At 38.3% G+C, this 22,181-nt stretch overlaps 1 protein-coding gene across 5 annotated transcripts in view; it reads left to right on the plus strand.

The window, feature by feature from the left end:
• The window catches only part of TIPARP (TCDD inducible poly(ADP-ribose) polymerase), a 31,458-nt gene extending 14,266 nt beyond the window's left edge, over positions 1–17,192 (plus strand). For all 5 annotated transcript variants that reach the window (XM_060149883.1, XM_060149880.1, XM_060149881.1 and 2 more), the window contains exons 3-6: positions 7,259–7,427; positions 9,074–9,234; positions 14,148–14,426; positions 15,094–17,192. In XM_060149883.1, the coding sequence (XP_060005866.1) occupies positions 7,259–7,427; positions 9,074–9,234; positions 14,148–14,426; positions 15,094–15,541 (1,057 nt within the window). In that variant the 3' untranslated portion in view covers positions 15,542–17,192. The remainder of the gene's footprint in view (positions 1–7,258; positions 7,428–9,073; positions 9,235–14,147; positions 14,427–15,093) is intronic.
• Positions 17,193–22,181: the final 4,989 nt, after the last annotated feature.

Below are 22,181 nucleotides of genomic sequence, written 5' to 3' on the forward strand. Positions count from 1 at the left end.
CATGTGACTGAACTGGGATAAAAGTTAAGGCTATATGACATTTTTGATGTCTTCAGTGTGCAAATTTAAGCCCGTGCCTCCATAAATATATAGCAGTGAGATCTTCTGATCTTATAAGCATAATTTTTATTTATGAAAGATTTTAGGCTTATCCACATTGTATTCAAAAGTTCTTTTGTATTCTTTGCTTTGAACTGATAGTTTTGTAATTAAAAAAAAAGCCCAATGTAACAGTATTCTAGTAGGTTCTCTTCCTCAGGTGGCTATTGTAATTTGCTTTAAGTGGTTGTATGGGGTAGAGAGAACTTCAATGTATGATATATTTAGGGGTTTAGGAAACAGATGTACTCAGATGGCTGTGTCTTAGTACAAAATTTTTTGAGAATAAACTGTTACACGTATTTGTTTAGTTCCCCACATGCTTTTGGAGAATGTAGAATAATAAAAGCTTAAAAACAAGTATCCTTTCACTTAGAAAGCCTACCTCACTGCCTTTTTTCTCCTATTTCTTATCCTCTTGTTTCTATTTCACTATGTTCACTTCTAGAATCACTTTAATACCACAGATTATATGTCTGACAATTTGTAAATCAAACATGGGGTTTACAAATAAATGTGGTTCCACACAGCATCCACTCATTAACTTACTGCCTTCTCATTCACCTGTTTCGAAGATGTCCTAGGAGGGACCAAGAGAGCAGCACACACAGCCAGAAGTTTGCCCTAAGAAAGTTGATCCCCAGAAACTCATTGACTCTTAAAGTACAGAATATTTTTACCTACTCAAAAATCTTTTGAGGTAAATCCATGAACCAGGTTTAATGTTAATTGTTTTACGGAGTGATCTAAATCTCAGTAATCCTGCCTTGAATAGGTCAGTGTCTCCTTAGAGGTGGGCAGGTTTAGTTGTGAGTCAACATTTGATTCTTAGTCTGCTCATAAGTACTGAGGGCCATATGCAAAATAATTAAGAAAAAAAAACCTCCCAATTTTGATTTGTAGGTATGTCTGTGCCTACAACTACTTCTGGATACAAAGGGGAAATACCCAGTTGTTACCAGGGCCCAATGTCATAGTGTAGAAGTTAAATAGAGAATTTTAACCTCTGGTACATATTGAAAGATATTGCTTTGTATATAGGCAACATACAAAGATAGATAATTTTATAGATAATTTTTATTGCCTCCCCAAATAGCTCTGTGCTATTTATTCAAGTCAGTGTTAGCAAAAGTCTTAATTAGTAACAGAATAAATGACAGTTACTATGCTTCTAAAACAGAAAGAGTACATAGTCCTCTGAAGTTTAATAACTACACTGCTATCACAAAGTATGTTGGTATTATATATGCCATGGCTTTGATTCTCATCACCTTGTAACATATTTGAAGGGATCTATAAGCTGCCAGATATTCCAACATTGCTAAATGAGTTCCTGGAAACATCAAAGCCAGGTATCAAAAGCCAGCTATATTTCGTGCGCCTGTGAAATTTCTTTAGCAGCAGCAAACATACCCCATCTGTCTTGCCTGTCTCAAGTCTGTAGCAGAAGAGCCTAAATACTCTCCATATTGCATTTGATCTTTATCCTTCTATCATTATGACCCTTAGTTTGGGGAGACATTTTCACTTTACATCATAGTAATAAGTAATTGTGTCTGATTAATCCAGCTATGAGGGTGGGTGTTGATTAGTTTGAGGTCACAGGTTTATCCTTGTAGAAACCAGTTAACTTTTATGGGCAGGAAGCCAAGGTTCCGAAGTCTAACCCACCTGGTTAAAACTGTACAGAGTAGTGTCCAGAAAACTTTATACTTAATTGACCTTTGCTGAAGTCTGAGTTCTATATCTTATTTGCATCATCTTCCCACTTAAATGTTTTCCGTCTCCTGTGTCTCCTGTTTCATTTAATGGCACCATTATCCAGTCATCCAGATCAGAAACATGGGACACATTCTGGACCCTTTCTACTCAGCCCCTCCATGCAGTTAGAGTCTAACTCTTAAATACTCTCAAATCATCCCCACTGTTACCTCCTGAGTTCTCTACCATCATTTGCTTTATATGCAGTTCTAGTAGCTATAGGTGGCTAAGCATAGAATAATAAATATTAATAATAAACATGCTAATAAATATTTAGCAAATAAGGGCCTGTCTCCACCCTTCCCCCGCCTTCCTCTACCAAAAATAAACAAATCAGTCCTCCATACCACTACTGTTGGAGTGATGTTTATAAAAAAGCAAGTCTCTGACCCTTTTTGAAACCCACCAGTGATTCCTACTGCCCACAGAATCAAGTCCTAACTCCTTAACCTAGCATACAAAGCTCTTCATTATCTGGCCCCAGCCAGCCTATCCAGTCCAGTCTTATCTCTTATCATCCCACTCACACACACACATACACCCTGACCTCCCACATGAACTGCATGTGCTGCTCACTCTGGGTCTCTTGTGCCTCGCTTGGTTGGCTTCTACACATGTCAGTCACTCTGCTTGTGGTGACTCTCATTGTCTGCCTGGTGGCTGGCCAAATTGGTTCCCATTTCATCCATTCTGGGACACCTTCCTTGACCAGCTTGCGTGACCCCTTTCCCAGCACAGTTAGGCCCTCTGCCTCTGGATTGTTCCAGACCACCTTTGTGCCACATTTCACACTGTGCCACAGGGTTTGCTTGTCTGTCTCTCTCCCCACTGACTTTGGGTATTTTGCTTTTTTCATCTTCTTATCCCAACATGTAGTCCAGTGCCTAATCAGTGTGTCTACTTAAGATTACTTTCGTTTGTTTTCAGTTGTCACATTTCTTTCTTGGTTTCAGACAATTTATAGAGAAATTGCCTAAAATGGTTACACTCTCCTGAGCTCCCCAATGCATAGTCCCAAGAACTATTTATCCAGCAAAGAGATCATGTCCTGACTAATTTCTGTTTCATTCCGCAACTATTCTTTAATAGTTTTGGTTTTCATTACGGCTCTATTATTTATATCGCAGGCCTTTTTTACTTTTTAGTATCTGAAATATACATAGAAGAAATGATGGTGTGTGGGGCAGACTTTCTGACTTAGTGTGGGTGTTGGTGCTCTATGTGTTAATAATATGTTGGAAATGTTGGTATGTCAAGGTATTTAAGTAGGAAGAAAACCACTGTTAGAAAGCATCTAAGTTATGAGAATGGGTGTTCTTTTCAGAATTTTTAATTAGTTTTGTATCTGGATTCTTGTATTGGTATGTAGTGGTATGTTTGTTGGTGAAGCATGTGGACACAGAATTGTTAATATTTCAGCAGTTCATGTTCATTCTTCCCATCAAAACAAAAATCAGCAATCTGTTCACAATATTTTTTTTAATTCATCATGATAAGGTTATATTTTGGGTGAGTCCAGATTGATTGATGGTAGCCACATGATATATTTAACGAAATCTAAATCCTACTGCGCAGTGGCTATCTCCCATACTCACTCTTTTCTGGCCATCCCTCAGTAGGGCTACCATTAAGTCAGATAGGGTTCTCATCTGCCAGGATGATTGCATCTTGCCTTTGTGAAGCCCTATCCTCCCCACCTCCACCCCCATCTCTAGACTGTCTCTGTTGCTCAGTTTTTACACATCCTGTATTTACTACTTTGACCTTTTACCACAATCTGCTCAATACTCTAAATTCCAACCTTTATTTAAGGCTCTGAGACCCTGGACTTACCTCCTTAGCTCATGGCCCGACATCTCTCACAGTGTCTGTTATATATCCTGTTCACATTTGCTCATGTCTTATGTACCCTTGTTTAGGTTTCCTTTTCCAGCTCTCTGTTCCTGTCCTTCCCTGTCCCTACCCTTCAAGCAAAATACTGGAAGAACTCTTTTTTTCTTGTTCTTCCACACAACCTTCACTTACTGGTAATTATTTCCTATTAAACTATTCCTAAAATTCTTTCTCTTACAGAAAGCTATCTTGGATTGATACTGGAAAGCCTCTTACTTTTCCTGACCTTTATCCATTCCTGGAGGAGCAGCCATCTCCCCTCCCATAATGCTGCATTATTCTGTTCTTTGTCCTCTCATTCTATTCTTTGTCCTCTCATTCTTTGTCCTCTCATTCCTAGAGTGTACTTGCCACCGATGAGTTTAGATAGGCAAATGTACTGCTTCTTTGGTTTTAGATTTTGTTAGTTATTTCCCTCTTGAAGCCCTGGAAGTCAGGGACTACATCTGCTTAATTATTTGTGTATTGCCTTACAGCTCACCATCACCATTTCCACACACGACTCATAACTGCTTTCTGGTAACATGAAACAATGGCTTGATAAGAGTGGTAAATGTTGAACATTTGGCATTCGTGTTGCATGAATTTTACACTGATGCACATTGAGGAGAATAAAAACTCTTGGCTTTGTGTTTTTTTTTTTTTTTTTTTTTTGGGGGGCTGCATTGGGTCTTTGTTGCTGCACACAGGCTTTCTCTAGTCGCGGCAAGCGGGGGCTACTTTTCTTTGCAGTGTGCAGGCTTCTCACTGCGGTGGCTTCTCTTGTTGCGGAGCACGGGCTCTAGGCGCGCGGGCTTCAGTAGTTGTGGCACATGGGCTTCAGTAGTTGTGGCTCACGGGCTCTAGAGTGCAGGCTCAGTAATTGTGGTGCACGGGCTTAGTTGCTTCACGGCTGTCGGATCTTCCCGGACCAGGGCTCGAACCCATGTTCCCTGCATTGGCAGGCGGATTCTTTAACCACTGCACCACCAGGGAAATCCCGGCGTTGGATTTTTTAAGGATTCCCTGTTTAAGGGAGAACAGGTGGTAAAATTAATCTTATAAAAAGATAATGTTTTTCAGATTTGTTGTTTTGTCTCTGTCAAGTCTACTAAAGCATATTGAAAATCAAATAGAGCTAAAACAGTACTTTGATACATCGATCCACAGAACAGTTGATTGTAGTAAATTAGGATTTGTCATAAAAATTTCATAATGCCCAAAGGACTGAAGTACACAGAGAACGTAGCAAAAGCTGCAGTTTTAGATATCTTTCTCATGCAGATCATTATCTATGAAGTCTCAATAATACAGGAGTAAACAGAAATTGCTAGAGAGATGTCCAGAATAAAATCTGATACTTTAATAGCAAAAAGCATTGGCTGTTTATATTATAATGTATGTTATTAACATAATGACTGCTCTTCTAAGAACTCCATAAAGAAAATACTGAGGATTTATTAACTCATAATTGGGAACAGTTACTGGGAAATAAACTTAAAATAGGAAAATCTGTTTAGAAACTGGAAATGATCTTAACAGGGAGAAGGAGGTTAATATCTCTCCACTCAGTGATAACATCAGATTCTCCTAAAGTTAAGGAAAAATTGTTTAAAGCAACTTGTTGTGAAATTTAATTTAGATATAGGGGTTCCAGTTTTCAGTGTTTTTCTTTTTTGAAGAATTTCCCAGAAATGTTTTTTAAAATTTTGGATTAAGTATTCCTTTTGACCATAAATAATTTTAAACAAAGTAGTGTTCAAATGTGATGTAAACTACATTTTATTGTCTTCTTCCCATTTCACACTTAAAATTAGATGTTCCATTTAAGACTACATCCTACTAGTTAGGTTGAAATTAGGTATCCTAATCCTAACTTGAAATTAAGCAAGAAATTAGGGTTTTGGGAAGCTTTTTAGGAATTTTTTAAGGAACATACTGCTTTTTACAAGTTATGTGCTCCATGGCACCATCAGTTGGTATATGACTTTTTTTTTCTTTTTTCAAATAGAACCTGATTCACAAATTGTGAACATTGGGGTGGAGGGTGGGAAATATTTTCTTTCCTCATATTTGCCAGGGTGTTTAGTGAGAGATGTTAATAGGTCTTCATGGGTAAAAGGGACAGAGCACTGTCATAGGTTTAGAAGAGTACCTTCTAGCCCTCATCATGGTACTTCAATATATCTACCTTAGCATATTAAAGGGACTGAGGAGTGGCTGCAGTAAGTAAATCGTTTAACTTTGTGTAACCAAGTTTTTCAAACTTTTGACCACAGAATGCTTTTTGCCTAGAATACTTATTAACAGTCCTTGAAACAAATGTTCGAAGAGCAGTCTGGAGCATCATACTAACCAACAAAACCCATAGATCAAAATTAATACCTTTTTCAAAATCTTGATTTACTGAAAGGAAATATGTTAATTACTGGGAATATCCGTCCAAACACCTGGATTTCACCTGAGCCAGTTCTGAGTGCCACTGGATCTGGAGTATTTGGATGTGTGTTATAGACAGTCATTTAGAAATCTGTGGTTGAAGAATGTATTTGGAAGCTTAGTCACTCTGCTTATATCTGTGATGTTATTATTTTATGTCTTCTTAGGGGAATTTTGAAATATACATGAAGAGAGAGAAAAATAAAATGAACATTTTGCCATTAACGGTTTAGATGTTTCAAACACTAGATGAAGTTCCATTAAAAAAGGAACACGTTTTTTAGACCACCCTGTATAATTTTTTAAGTGATTCTGATTTATATAGCAGGACCTACACACACACACACACACACACACACACACACACACACACACACACACACACACACACACACACACACACACACACACACACACACACACACACACACACACACACACACACACACACACACACACACACACACACCCTCTCTTATTAAGCGGCAGCAGACCAGATAACAGAATGACGAAACTATTCTCATAGCTGAACTTTACAGTAATCCAAACTATTTTTTCTCATGTTTCGTCAACTTTTTTTTCTACCCACAGGATAAAGGACAATATTAATGTTGGGTAGGTAGATTAGCAGTACTTGCCTCATCTGGGGTCATTTTATTTTTCCTGTCTTTCATCAGACAATATTGTGTATTCCTATGTTGACTTACGAAAACTGATGCCTCTTGAAAAAGAGAAGTTCGTTTCTCTCTCTGCTTTCTGTGGCAGCTTCATCTTAGAGCTGACTCCCTGATTGGTTGAGACCAGGTTTGGCTCATCCCACTGTGGTAGGGAGGGTGGGACTGTGTTGATTGGTTTAGGCCAGTGATGTTAAGGGATAGAATCAATCCCTACTCCATGGCTTGCACGTTTTGGTCTTAAGGCATATACGAAATGGGGAAAGAACCAGGAATGATGTCCTTTTACTCCAAACAAGACAAGCTTTGAAAATTCTACAGTATGCTATACTAGATATTTGTAATATCACATGAGATGTTTAGATATTTCCATTATTTATTAACAGTTCATTTTTTTTCTTGGGTCTTTTTAGAGGACAAGAATTTTGGGCAGACTTGAACGCCATGAATGTGTATGAAACAACTGAATTTGACCAACTACGAAGGCTGTCCACACCACCCTCTAGCAATGTCAACTCTATTTACCACACAGTCTGGAAGTTCTTCTGTAGGGACCACTTTGGATGGAGAGAGTATCCTGAGGTATTTACAGGTTCTTTTTTCCAAAAGTGCGTTTAAATTTTTGTCTTTCACTGTTCCTTCTCAACGATGACTAGACAGAACCACAGATCAAAGAACTTATGGATGTAAAATTGAGTCTTGTTGATATGAGTAACGCTATTCTCTCTTGATTTTTCTGAAAATATATTTCTTTCCATTAATCTGTAACCCATAAATAGAATACCACTATTATCAGAAAATGCTTTTCCCAGTATCTTTCTTTCTTTCTTTTTTTTTAGATGTAGGGGGTAGGAGTTTATTAATTAATTTATTTATTTTTGCTGTGTTGGGTCTTCGTTTCTGTGCGAGGGCTTTCTCTAGTTGAGGCAAGCGGGGGCTACTCTTCATCGCGATGCGCAGGCCTCTCACTGTTGTGGCCTCTCTTGTTGCGGAGCACAGGCTCTGGACGCGCAGGCTCAGCGGCCATGGCTCACGGGCCTAGTTGCTCCGCGGCATGTGGGATCTTCCCAGACCAGGGCTCGAACCCGTGTCCCCTGCATTAGCAGGCAGATTCTCAACCACTGCGCCACCAGGGAAGCCCTTCCCAGTATCTTATACTATAGGAGCCAAGTATTAAATGTGGTAAGTACTCAGACTCAGTGCCGCCTTTGGAGTAATTTTAATGAGATGAGCACTGGTGTAACTTTTGGCTATATCTGGCTCCTGGTGGTTGGATCATGTGTTACACTATTAGCAGTTTAGAAGTCTAGGGGGAAACAATCACCCTTAAGCCCCTGGAAGAAGTACTTGAAAATGTTTACTGAACTGTGGTCAGGCAGATCAGTCATTTAAAATTCTATCACATGTGCACATGCATCCTTAGTCTGAGATGGTAAGAATAGTTCATCCATCACAAAGCGAGGTTTTAAAATGATGGTGGTTCATTTTGCCTGTGAGAATTCTGAGTCACATTTAAATGCCCTGAAATGGACTTAAAGATTAATTTCACATTCCAAAGATCTGACTTCTTCAATTTGATTAAGTTCATTTCCAGTATTACAAAAAGGGAGAATTGACTTATCTACCTTAGGTTTTCTTTTAAGGCAATAGCAAAAGAAAATGACCTAGTATGTTAATTAGTGTAAAACACAATATTGAGTTAAAATTTCTGTCTCTTAAGTAGTCACTAGGATCTAATACCTTTCAAAGAGAATAAGAGGCTGTTTAAAATGTATCCTCAGAATAGTTGGACTGTCCGTGTGTTTTTCCTCAGAGAGGTTTCTTGGGTTTGGAACTTAATTGGTTTATTTGAACTGTATATACTACTATCTTTAATCCTGTTCTAAAAATCCCTTAAGAAATATTAAAAAAAAAATCTCCAGGACATTCTTATAGCCTCAAAATAGAATAGACTAATCCTTCACATGTTTCATAAGGTGGAAATCCATGTTCTGAACAGGAAGCATTTTTCTATTCTGAATCTTTAAAGAAAATAAAATTCCTACATGTAACAGGAGGTAATTTGACTCACTGTACTTTATTGAAACACTTCTGATGTTAATAGCAAAGTTAACTATTTTTACCTTTAGTTACATTAACATTTTTCATATTTTATAGTGACTATTTACCATTTATTGCTTTTTTAACTTGCTTTTTTTTTTCTTTACCTTCTGTTTTCTGCTCCATAGTCTGTTATTCGATTGATTGAAGAAGCCAACTCTCGGGGTTTGAAAGAGGTCCGATTTATGATGTGGAACAACCACTACATTCTTCACAACTCATTCTTCAGGAGAGAAATAAAAAGGAGACCCCTCTTCCGTTCCTGTTTTATACTGCTTCCATATTTACAGTAAGTGTCCAGCAGAAAGTCTCATCTTTGCTTCCATTTTATGTAAATGTACACTTAATGCCAAAGAGAAAAAGACTGTAAAAGACTAACTTATTACCTCTAGAATATAAAATTCTGAGTTATCTTTAGATTTAATTCTTCAAAAAATGTAGTTCAGATAAGCTGCAGTTAAAACCCAACACTAAAAGAGTAAGTATCCTATTGAATTTTTTGAACTGAAAAGCAGAGTTAACATTTTTCCACAGCTAAAAGTACTTATACCGTATCTGGAATAAGGCAGAGTTTGCATTTGCCTCCTTCATGGAAGATTGAGATACCGTTCCATGTTATGGGACTGTTTCCCAGCCCAGGTAAACTGCCTTGGCAAGTAGAGAGAGAGTCCCTCAAGGTGGTGTTCTCCATTCTTCTTCCTTGAGTGAATTTGCATGGGAAGAATTCACCTTTTCAAATAATTTGCATTCTCATTTGCTCAGTAAGCCCCATCTTCCTATAATATGCACTAAAATTACCTGTCATACTTTTAGGTCAAGACAGAACTCATCCTTCTGAATTATAGGTGAGCTCTCCTTCCATTTTCCCAAGTGCCATTTTTCTTTTCCCTCTCCAGAGAGCCCAGTGGCACATCTCCATAGGTCCCAAAAGCTGGGGCACATTACCATTAGCAAGGCCATGTCTGAAAGGTAGTATCTCTAGGGAAATCATTATCTACTCTAGTCAGATACACCATATTTAGAGCTTGACTTTTAAAATGCTACTAGGTTTACTTGGTTTTATGAACTGGGGAGGTCTAGGGTGATATTGGTTGGTCTCTTCTGCTGATCTTTGAGGTAAAAATCTTCTTTTGTATTCTTACTAGTAGTTTTTTATTCCAAGGCCAAAGTGTGTTTTTCCCAGATCATTATGGCAGAGTGTTAATGATTCTAATTCTGAGATTGCAACGGGAACATTAAAAACAAAATATAAACAAAAATCCCTGAAATGCTAGGTACCCAAAAACAATTTGTTAATAAGGCAGATTTTAGAAATATATATATCGACTTGAGGTAAATATGTGCTTTCTTCTTAGTTCAAGTGTAAGGTTTTTTTTTATTATTATTAGAAACTAATAAAAATGCCATTTCACTAGCACAGCTGGAGATAGTGTCAGCGTCCAGTAGTTAGGAACATATTGTCCTCCTAGTGAGATAGTAGAACTCATTAGTGAGACCGGCAGCTTGGCATGCTGAGCCAATCAAGCGAGATGCAGCTTCTGTGAGAGAGGAAGAATGCTCATTCAAGTGCTGCATTGTTGGGGGAGTTTTACAGAATAGTGAAAGTTGATTTGTTTCCATCTTAAGTAATTACGGAATACCCTCTTCCCCCCACCTTTTTGTAAACTTAGGCTTGTTTTGTAAAAGTATGAACTGTAAAAATAATATGAGCAGTAGTAGAATTAATGCCACAGATATAGCCTTCCTATTTATAACATAGGCTTACAAGAGAACAAAGAAAGTCACTCTTTTCTTTTTAAAACTTCCTAGTTTAGTCTTCTTATCTGGAACAGTGATCATCAGGTATAAAGTAGGAGCTTAGCAAGTCAAAGAGATAGTGCAGACATTTCAAGAGGAAAAGAGCAGAGAAGCAGCAAGTTCACCAGGGTGGAATGGGTAAATGCAGCCTTCAGTTCCTGTTTGTCCTAGAGTCTGGGGCTGGCCTAGAGGGCAGAAAGAGGAGGGAGACTAATTGCAAAAAGCAGATTTCAGAAGTAGATTTCTAGAGAGACTGTGATCTTAGCCAGGAAGAAAGTTTTGTTTTTAAGTGTTAGCAAACACAAAGGGTCAAAGAAAAACATAGGTGTCAAAAAGGCCACAATTATCAGGGAACCAGAGATGCCTAAGAATTGGGAATGCTGGAGTAGGGAGGTGGAGGGTGAGGCAGGGGCTTAGTTCATGAATTACGGCAAAAGCTTGGCTCTTTTTAAACGAGGGTTTCCCTGCTTTTTTTCCCCTTCCAGTTTTATTGATATATAATTGACATAAAACACTGTATAAGTTGAAAATGTACAGCGTAATGACTTAATATATGTATATGTTGTAAAATGGCTACCACAATCAAGATTAGCTAACATTCCTCATAGTTAAAATTTTTTTCCTGTGCTTTGATGATTTTTAATAGGGCTGATAAAAAGGATCTTATTCTTTAATATTCTTAGAATACTTGAGCTAAGGCTGCATAAGCACACAAATATCAGATTTAGAGGTTTGGAAGTCCATTTCAGCTGGAAGGACATCTGCCCTGTGCAATCACCTCATGGTCATGAGAAGGCCTGAGAGGATTTCTTTGACTCCTCCCCAAAAAGGATAAAATTAATTTTTACTTCATCACTGAAGTTAGGTTAGGAAACGTCTTTCAGAATGGCCAGGGGAGGGAAGGAGAATGATAAAAGGTGACCTTGGATTAGGAAAATTTGTTCTTCAGAGGCCCTTGAGTACAAGTGCCGTAGCCTTTGACTTTGCCTCTCTAAAGAAGGCTGGTTAAGGTGTGAAGCTCGCAGTGTGTCATTGGAATATCCATGAGCTGAATACAAACTCAGCATTCTTGGAAAATAAAGCTACATTTGTAAGCTTAGAATATGTATTTTTAACCCATGGCAACCAGAGTGTAGAGTTCCATCAGACAGATGTCTGTATACATTTTTATGTTTTAGCCCAATTAAGATGTTGGCTTATTATAAGTAAGCATCCATGGGTAAGAATGGATGCTTAACCAAATACATAAAATCTGATTTAATGTCTTAGGATAGATGGGATTTATTTACACAGGCTCATCTTCAAGCATGTGTAAGGAAATAATAGACCCCCCCAGTCCCCTGAAAAAGGAAAGGAGACGTTTGAAGCGTTCATTTTGTGAAACTGATTTCTAGGCAGGAGTGCTAGCAGAAGGAAAAGGAACAGTCTCTTCCATTGTCAGTGCCACGTTTTCAGTATGGCTGTGACAGCCTAAAACCTATTTTGGGCAGTGGTTGGGAGAATCTTACCTTCCTCCTTCAATCCAGAAACCTCTGTTGGTAACTTCAACCTCTAACAATACTAGGAACTTTGCAGAGCAGGGATAGAGGGAACAGCTAAAAATAAGCAGCTTATGGTCTGTGTTTCCTACCATTACTCTAGAATGGTGATGGCTTTTTAAGGAGTTACAGACCTATCAGAGTCTGATTAAAGCAGTAGGGGCCTCTCTTCAAAAAAATGTACCAGTGAAGGAAGGCTCTGGAGGAATCTGTCAGGGCTTTGTGAAAATGCTCCAGAAGAGAAGAAGTGTTGTGCCCTCTGTCATGAAGGTTGGGGAAAACGGCACCCCTTTAGATCTGCTCCTGAACTTAAAAGCACCTGGGGGATTCTGCAAGCCCCGGATTCACCCAGAACTCTGTCTCTGTCTAACAAAGGGACTTTGAGGCACATTAATCATAGGCGCAGCTACTTGAAGGAGGTGGGGGGTAGAGGAGGCAGGTTGTACCTCTATAGCAAGCCATCTCTTAGAAGTCAAAAGGCTGTGGGGTAGTGGCAATGGTAGTGGGAATCAGGCAGACCTGAATTGCAATCCTGGTATCCATCCATCACTTTCAAGCCTTGTTTAAAGATAAAAAAAGAAGACAAGAAGAAAATATATGTACATGTGAATTGTGAAATATATGGAAATGCAAGGAGTATGTGCTTAGAAACTAGATAGGCCTGGGTTCATATGCTGTCTCTGTTCTTTACTAGCTGTGCTGGCAGTTTCTTGATTTGAAAAGTGCTCTACAGCAGTATCCAAGTATCCAATAACCAAGCCATTGTGTGGGGTTATGACGAGTAGTGACACTGGGTGTGAAGTGCCTGGTCCACAGTATGTGCTTAGTGTAAGGTGGCTGATGGTAAACATCCTCCTGGAGATTAGATGCATGTTCACCTATTGTTGTAACCTCTGTGTCCCAAAGCTCTTCTGAAAATTTCAGTTTCCTAATGATTTGGCAGACTTAGGGCTTCCCCGTGACCAGTGTATGCTTATGAGTGGAGTAGTACCCCAGCCCTGAATCTGGGTCTCAGGGTCAGGATTATCTTTCTCTCTGCTTCTTCCGTTTTGCTCTGTTTTGAAAATGGCGAAGAAAAATGATTTAAATCATTTAATCAGGCAGGAATAAGTAACTGCTTGTCTAAACTCATCCTTCAACGTAACAGACCTGAATTTAAGGTTCAAGGATATTCTAGTGTCTAGGGCTTAAAGTAATTAGCTCCCTCTTAAGCACATCTGAAGCTATAACATTTGAATTGTATTGATGGTTTTGTTGTTATATGTGACATTTAAAACTGAAGCAAATGCCAACTTTCAATGCCTACTCCATGATTTGTTTGTTTTTATACAAAAACCAAAGTATAAGCTTTTTATTTTCAATATTTTCTGTCATCTCCCTGTAAGCTCCCTCTTGCCCTGCTTCACTTTGCCTCCACTCACTATGCTTCCCCATGTACACAACCTCTAGCAATGATACGTTTTGTGCTTAGTACAGCAAAGTTTGAGGAACGTATATAAATTGTTCCTCCCTTGAAACGGAGCATAACTATATAGGCAAAAGAGGAATCCAGGATTCAGAAAGTAAAGATATTTATAAATTGGCACTTGCTTGCTTGCCTTGCAGCAGTACATTCCAGAGTTTTCTCCACAAGGAGGAGGCCAGGGGAAGCTAATAATAGGTTATCTCTATACAGGCAGTGTTAGCTCTAAGGTTTTTCTTTCTTTAGTTGATAGCATTTTCTATGTTGTTTTTTTAAACAAGCATTGAAGCTATTCAAATTATAATATTAGATACTGCTGTAGAGCACTGTATGTGAGATGGAGGTTTTGATGTAGAGCACCTTACTGCTGAGGTTGTACATTGACGTTCTCCCTCTCCCTTCTAGGACACTTGGTGGTGTTCCCACACAGGCACCTCCGCCTCTTGAAGCAACCTCATCATCACAAATCATCTGCCCAGATGGGGTCACCTCAGCAAACTTTTACCCTGAAACTTGGGTGTATATGCATCCATCTCAGGACTTCATCCAAGTGCCTGTTTCTGCAGAGGACAAAAGTTATCGAATCATTTATAATCTTTTTCACAAGACTGTGCCTGAGTTTAAATATAGAATTTTGCAAATACTGAGAGTCCAAAACCAGTTTCTTTGGGAGAAATATAAAAGGTGAGTCAGCAGTATGAAAAGTTTGAGAGCTTTTCTTGATGTAGCTAATGACAAATGCAGAACATAATAGTAGAAACTTGCATAGAACTTAATGTCATATTTGTTCATATATTTTAACTCACATATAATTCTCATAACAGACCTACAAGAAAGATTATTACAATCTGCATTTTACAGAAAGGAAACTGAGTCACAGAAAAGTTTGGTAACTTGCCACAGGTCATACAGCTAATATGATACAGTGCTGGAATTTGAACCCAGGCAGTCTAGCACCAGAGGCCTTGTTTTTAATCACTTTACTATGCTGCCTCTCAAGTCAGCAACAAATTAATGTAATTCAGAGGGGATACATGTAGATTCGAGGAACCTCAGAATTAAGAGACTCTCAGGTTGGTGGAATTAGATAAGGAAGTCACCCTGAGAAGATGTGAGAACTAGATTTGAAATGGAAGAGAGAGCAGGTGAACAAATGGTTGATGGAGAAAAAAGGGAAAGGGCTTTTCTTGTCTGCAGTGGAAAAGATAAGTTTATTGATGAGATTTTGCCCTTGGTAGCTACTTTAACATTTCCTCCCCATTGAAACCATAAAAAGAAGTTTATGACTATATCATGCCTATTAAACTGATCTACTCATTTTTCTGAATTCCCTGTCCACTCTTTGCCTTAGGAAAAAGGAGTATATGAACAGGAAAATGTTTGGCCGTGACAGAATAATAAATGAGAGACATTTATTTCATGGAACATCCCAGGATGTGGTAGATGGAATCTGCAAGCACAACTTTGACCCTCGAGTCTGTGGCAAGCATGCTACAATGTTTGGACAAGGCAGTTATTTTGCAAAGAAGGCAAGCTACTCGCATAACTTTTCTAAGAAGTCCTCCAAAGGAGTCCATTTCATGTTTCTGGCTAAAGTGCTAACTGGCAGATACACGATGGGCAGCCATGGCATGAGAAGGCCCCCTCCCGTGAATCCCGGAAGTGTCACCAGTGACCTGTATGACTCTTGTGTGGATAATTTCTTTGAGCCTCAGATTTTTGTCATCTTCAATGATGACCAGAGTTACCCTTATTTTGTTATCCAGTATGAAGAAGTCAGTAACACTGTTTCCATTTGAAAAATCTTGGTACTGATAAATTATTTGTATAAACTCAATCCAGCATTTGTAGCAGGTTTTGGATGGGTGGGCCAGAGTGGGGAACAGCATTGACATTAATAGGGCACTTTTAAGACCCATTTTTTTTAAGTTGCTAGAAAGTGAAAATTTTTTTTTTAAGGAAAAACACAAGTTTTAAAATGACCACTTATTATTTAATTATTTACTAATTGTTGTTAGTGTACTCAGTGTGGAAAAGACTACAGATTGCATACTCTTTTCATTCACACCTGTACATATAGGCAGCAGTGTTATTGGAAGCATTTTTTATAAAGAAACTGAACAGCCTAACTAATTACATGTGGCTTAAGCCTGGTAGAAGTTTGGCCAAATGAAACGGAGGCTGTGAGCAAAGTGAGGATTCTGTTTATTTACAAAGATTAAAACTGAGTGGAACTAGTACTACCATATTTAATCCCTGTGCAAAGCATCACTGCTGTGCTGTAGGATAAGTTCATGACATTCTGGTGGGTGGAAAGAAATTTCTATTTCTATCAGCAGGACTGAAATATGTCACCCAACCAGAGAACATCAATGACTTTAACTGTTCTGCAGAGTTTACCCGAGAACTCAGAGTTCTGTTTAGAGGAAGTAAGAAAGAAAAAAAAGGAACCATTTGAAAAGTTTGTCACAACCAAAATTTTTCATTAACTAGTTCTCTGAAATGTGATTCTCGTGTTAAACTTCAGCATTGGAAAACTCAGTCTCTTTCATTATCATCCCACCCCAGTTTGAAGGAGTTGCGTATCTAATTTGGTTAAAGCCAGTCTGGAGAATTAGAAGTATTACTTTATTTTAGGGTTCCAGACCTAGGCCCTGACCGAAGGTTTTAGAGAAAGGAAGTACGTCTGTAACTGAATTGGTCAGGTTTTTTACTGTGCTTTGCACAAAGTAGACCCTCAAAAGAAGTCTTTGTTGACATGGAAATATTGTTCAAGGTGGAGCTCCCACCCTTCCGCCTGCTCTGCCAGGTGCAGCTGGGTTCCCTGGCCAACTCTGTATCTTACACTACTTCACAGAAACACAGACTTGGAAATTGTGCCCCTGGCCCAGCAGGAGCAGTGTTAGGTGAACATGCCACTGCCTCAGCTCAGAGAGGCAGCAGCTTGGTGTACTTCGCCTTAAGTAAAGCAAGTGGACCTGGATTTATAAAAGCAGTAGTGGTTATTCACAGAAGAATTCACCACGAATTCTTTCAGGTACCAAGCTCCCCTAGTATGTTTGTGGTTATTTCATTTACACACAACCCTTCAGGAACTTCTGTGTTGTTGAAAGCAAGATCTATCTATCCTGATGTCTCAGTGACTCGGCCTGTTTAAGCACTTACCAGGGCTTCCACACAGTAATTTATTTTGCCCTAGTAGATCTTGTTGTTTGCTGCCATTGGCATGAAGCAGCCAACTGAGGCTGGTACAGTTGTCCTTTCATTCAATTGTAACTTGTAAACCAGTGATTCCCAATCTTTTTCAAGTTAAGATACCTTACCGTTGCTTATTTGATTTTATGAGACTTGTTCCGTTTTTTTCTCCCTAAAGAAAAAAAAAAGCTTTATGACATATTTATTTTTCTAATAAAACTGAGCAAAAATAAAAGTTCTGGTAATTCTTTAAAACTTTTTCTTGTGGTTTTGGTTCCATTTAAGACAGCTGCGTTCAACACGTAGTGGGTGATCTGTAAATGCTGGTCGGTTGCTTGAATGGATGTGTGATTGAATGACTGAATGAACAGACCTAACCAGAAACTGCTGCCTAAACACTTGTGCTCTGATAATCAGCAAAAAATACATTATCTGGCAGTCAACCGTAAGTCACAAGAGAATAGTGAATATTTTATTTTGCAGGTAAGTGCTTGAGGGAATGGGACAAGTTTTATTTCAGCAAAGTGCTGTAGTAGAAACTATGACCAGGTTGTCCCCTGCAACAAGTGCTGAAGGAAATAAAAGAAGTGTAAAAATCTCATCTGCTCTCAAGCACCTCCGCTTTCAGCTAACCTAAAGTGACCCAACTGGTAAACGTGAGCCTCTCTGACAGTACTTTCTCTCCAGTGTAATGATTTTTAAATTCATGTATAGTATTGTATGTTCTAACTAAACAAGAACTATGGAATCAGACTAAATTTTGTAATGGTTCCATGGATTTAAAACATACTGAAAAGCATTCAGTAAATCTATCTCCCTACTGGCACAGCTGTAATTTACACCATTTCAGAAAGCTGCAACTCACTCTTAAACTATGGTTAAGATTTTCAGGGGGAGTCTGCAAACTAAGATATTCCAGTGTCATACAATTCTGTAGACAGGAAGGTTTATGTGTGCAAAGTTAATAAATATTGGGCCTTTGTATTTATAAATTCTAAAACCCAACTCCACATTTTGCTATTAACCTCTTTTAGTAAATGGCTTACATATAAAAATAATTATTAGGGCCTGAAATACTGATCTTTGAGGAGGAATTTTTGTTATACTAGGTCTGAAAATGACTTTAAGAATATATTCAATACCCAAACAGTCCTATATGGTCAGTTTAAATCAGGGTTTTTTTCCCTCCTTTATTTAAGGAAGGTAAGAAGGTTTCATGTGGTTAGTCTACTCATCTTTGTAGGGGTTTTTTTTTTGGTTTTTTAAGACTACAAATGATAAGAATGTTACAACTTTGAGACCCTACAATGCAAATTTTTGTAAAGTGCTGTACAAATCAATAGCGTTTATTTACAAATTAAGAGCCAGAAGCAGTATGGAGGCTCCTCAAAAAACTAAAATAGAATTACCATATGATCCAGCAGTCCCACTCCTGGGCATATGTCCAGACAAAACTCTAATTCAAAAAGATACGTGCACCCCTGTGTTCATAGCAGCATTATTCACAATAGCCAATACATGGAAACAACCTAAATGTCCATCAACAGATGAATGGATAAAGAAGATGTGGTAAATATATACAATGGAATATTAGCCATAAAAAAGAACGAAATAATGCCATTTGCAGCCACATGGATGCAACTAGAGATTATCACACCAAGTGAAGTAAGAAAGACAAATACCATATGATATCATTTACATGTGGAATCTAAAATATGACACAAATGAACCTATCTACAAAACAAACAGAGACACAGAAAACATACTTGTGGTTGCCAAGGGGGAGTGGGGCAGGGAGAGGGAGAGGGATGGATTGGGAGTTTGGGGTTGGTAGATGCAAACTATTATATCTAGAATGCATAAACAAGGTCCTACCGTATAGCACAGGGAACTATACCAAATCTCCTGGGATAAACCATAATGGAAAAGGATATAAAAAAAGAATGTGTACATGTGTGTAACTGAGTCACTTTGCTATACAGCAGAAATTAGCACGACATTGTAAATCAAGTATACATCAAAAAAAAAAAAAAAAAGCCAGAAACATTTTCCTTAGAAATGATAGTGTTGCGTTTTAAAAACAGACCCATCTAGTTTATTGACTTAGGTACTCTTATTGCAGGAAAGTTAGAGAAATAAAACAGTACTTTTCCTTAGCTTGCTTACCTCACTCATAAGCTATCATCATCATAGGTAGAAAAAGATGTTATCGAAGAGTTTCATCAGCATTATTAGTTGGTCTTATTTTATTGCTTTACTCACTCTTCAGCATATTTTTTGGGAGACTAACGCCTGAATAGAACTCTCAGATGGCATCTCTTTTAAGGCTTTAATCTTAGATGAATGTGGAAGATTTGTGTGTTAGAAGTGTTTCATGAACACTGCTAAATCCTCCAAACCAGAGCAAAGATGCCCACCCACTTTGATGAGGTCAGAATTTTATGGGCTTAATTGTTCTTAAGTACCTAATTAATAAGATGAAAAATGACCAAAAGCTTCTATGAATTCAGTGATCTTTTAAAGCAAATTCATATTAACATCACAACAGTATCTACGTTTGATATGTAGGATATATTTAGTCTACAGGCAACGTTTAGTGCTCACATGGATTAATGGGCTCCTTACGATAACTCCCATATGCTGCTAAAGTTTACAGCCAACAGGCTGGAAACCACTGGGCTAGACTATTTCTATATTCAAGTTTTATGTCTATCTCGATTATATCCAGTCCTAAAATAGCCTTAATCAAATCAGCTAAGAGGCTCAACCCAGTGTTCAAGAGCCTCTAACCCTTCTAAAATAACAAGTTTTAGGTGCCAAATTGTCATTTGTGGGGCCTTATGTCCACATACATCAGCTGCCCTTCAGTGTTTCACAGCACATTAAGGACTGCATCTAACAGATCTGAGTGGCAAGAGAACACTAAACAGGTGCTATTCAACTATATGATAATGCAAGACTCTTCAATGCTAATATGAAATTCTTGTGTAACCATCAGTTTATAAATTTTTTTGAGGAGCAGTGATGGATTTGGGGCATTAACCCACATTTTTCTGACAAAGGTCCTCCTTGAAGGTTTGCATTTCATAGTATCTTGGTTAAGGATTTAAATCATAATTTCTAAGCTGAGTTCAATGAACTGTTCCACTTAGGAGTAGCAGCCATAAATCTAATGAGAATTACTCTCAATGATCTAAGCCAACTGAACCCAGTAACTACAAGCTTTAGTTCCAACCACTCATAAATGTAGCTGAACTTCTTCTAAATGTAAATTTCTACCCATATGACTACATTTTCTAAAAACACAAGTTTGTGGTCTCATTTATAATTAACTTGTAGGCATATATAAGTCAGTGCTGGATAGGAGTAGGAATGCAGATTTTGTGAATCATTGTTACTCAATTTTGCAGTGAATTACTGTCATCGGAGAGCAGTGGCTTAGTCACAAGCCTGTCTGAGAAAGTTACACAATCTTAGTGTGTGGCTTGTGGACTAACTGAGATAAAGAATGTAAAGCAGCATAGTGCCTGGCTCATGGTATACAATCAAATTTTAGCCAGTGGTAGTAATAATAGAAGTAGTAGTAGGGTAGGCTGAATAACGTCCCCAAAATATCCAAGTCCTAATCCCAGGAACCTATGAATATGTTATATGGCATCAAGGCTTTGCAGACATGTTTAAGGGTCTTGAGATGGGGAGATGATTCTGGATTATCCTAGGATGCCCAATGTAATCACAAGAGTTCTTGTAAGAGTGAGGCAGAAGGTCAAGAGAGATTGGAAGATGCTATGGTGCTGACTGTGAAGATGGAGGATGAGGCCATGAGCCAAAGAAGGCAGGTGGCCTTTAGGAGCTAGAAAAGGTAAGGAAACATGCTCCCTTAGAGCCTCCAGAAGGAACGCAGCCCTGCTGACACCTTGACTTTAGGAATTCTGGCCTCCAGAACTTTTTAAGATAATACATTTGTGTTATCTTAAGCTACAAGTTGGGTAATTGTAACAACAGCAATAGGAAGCTAATACAAGTAGTAAATATAATAGAAATTATATTGAATCATCAGTAAGCTGTTCTAATATAAATTAGTAATTAAAAAGAACACTACAAATATGAAAAATTCCAACGCTTGTTGGAAATTTTTAAAGGTTATGTGAAATCCCAAGAGAGTAGACTGCCCGCCCGTGGCTTCCCAGGGGTGGTATACATGCATACCAAAGACAAACCTCACTTAAAATAAGGCCGCTTCTAAGAGGTATTTAAAGACTGAATAAAGACAAGCACTGTAGTTGGTCAGATAGCCCAGTCTTCATGAAAGACAGGAGAGAAAGCAAATTGCTTTTGAGAAATGGTTGGTGAAAAAGATGTAGGGATGAAAAATGTTAGCACTGAGATTGTCTAATAGTGGGTTTACTTTGAAGATTCAAGCCTCTTTGGAGTGATCTTTTGTTCCTACTAGGAAAGAGTACACATCTATTTAGAAAACATTTGTTGACTAGCTCCTAGAACCCAGGGAATTCCTCCTTGAAAGGGCACTGCTCCAGGATATAAAGTAGCTTCCTTTAACTTAGCAAGGTACAGAGTTTTCCTCAGCCCCTTGTTAAGGAATATCAGAAACCCTTGTCTTTTTACTGCCTCAAACTGAAAGACTAACTCCACTCTTAACCAGCTCCTATTTTTCTGTAATCAGAAAACAGAGGACCTCATTTGGAGCTTTGTTTTGAAGGAATGAACATCCGTTTAGCTTTGCTTTTCTCTGTTACACCTTCCTCTGAAGAGTCTTGTGGAGAGGGTCAAGGTAATCAGTTTGTTGTGGTAAAAATACATAAAGATGTCTTAAATCATAATGAATACAATGAATTCTTTATCTCTCATAACGGAAATCCAGAACAGGTTATTCCAACACTGATTAAATTCAAAGGTGCAACAGCTCCCAGGATTCTGTATGATTCTCTTGGTTCTCCCCTCATGATTACAAAATAACTGCTCTGGCTCCAAGTACTACAATACATCCCATTTGTGACATCCAAAAGTAGGAAGGGATGATCCTCATCTAGTGCCTTTTATTTTTTCTTTCAAGAGTTAGTAAATCTTACAAAAGCCTCCTAGTTGACTGCCATTTTTGTCTTTTGTCCTGGGTTGCATCTGGTGACCATGCTTAAACCAATCCCTGGCAAGGGGTACAGAATCACTATGAAAGATGTGAACTAACCAACAGTCACTCCCTAGGGCAGGGGACTAATCCATTAA

This window comes from Lagenorhynchus albirostris, chromosome 5 (assembly GCF_949774975.1).
Source record: "Lagenorhynchus albirostris chromosome 5, mLagAlb1.1, whole genome shotgun sequence".
Lineage (NCBI taxonomy): Eukaryota > Metazoa > Chordata > Mammalia > Artiodactyla > Delphinidae > Lagenorhynchus > Lagenorhynchus albirostris.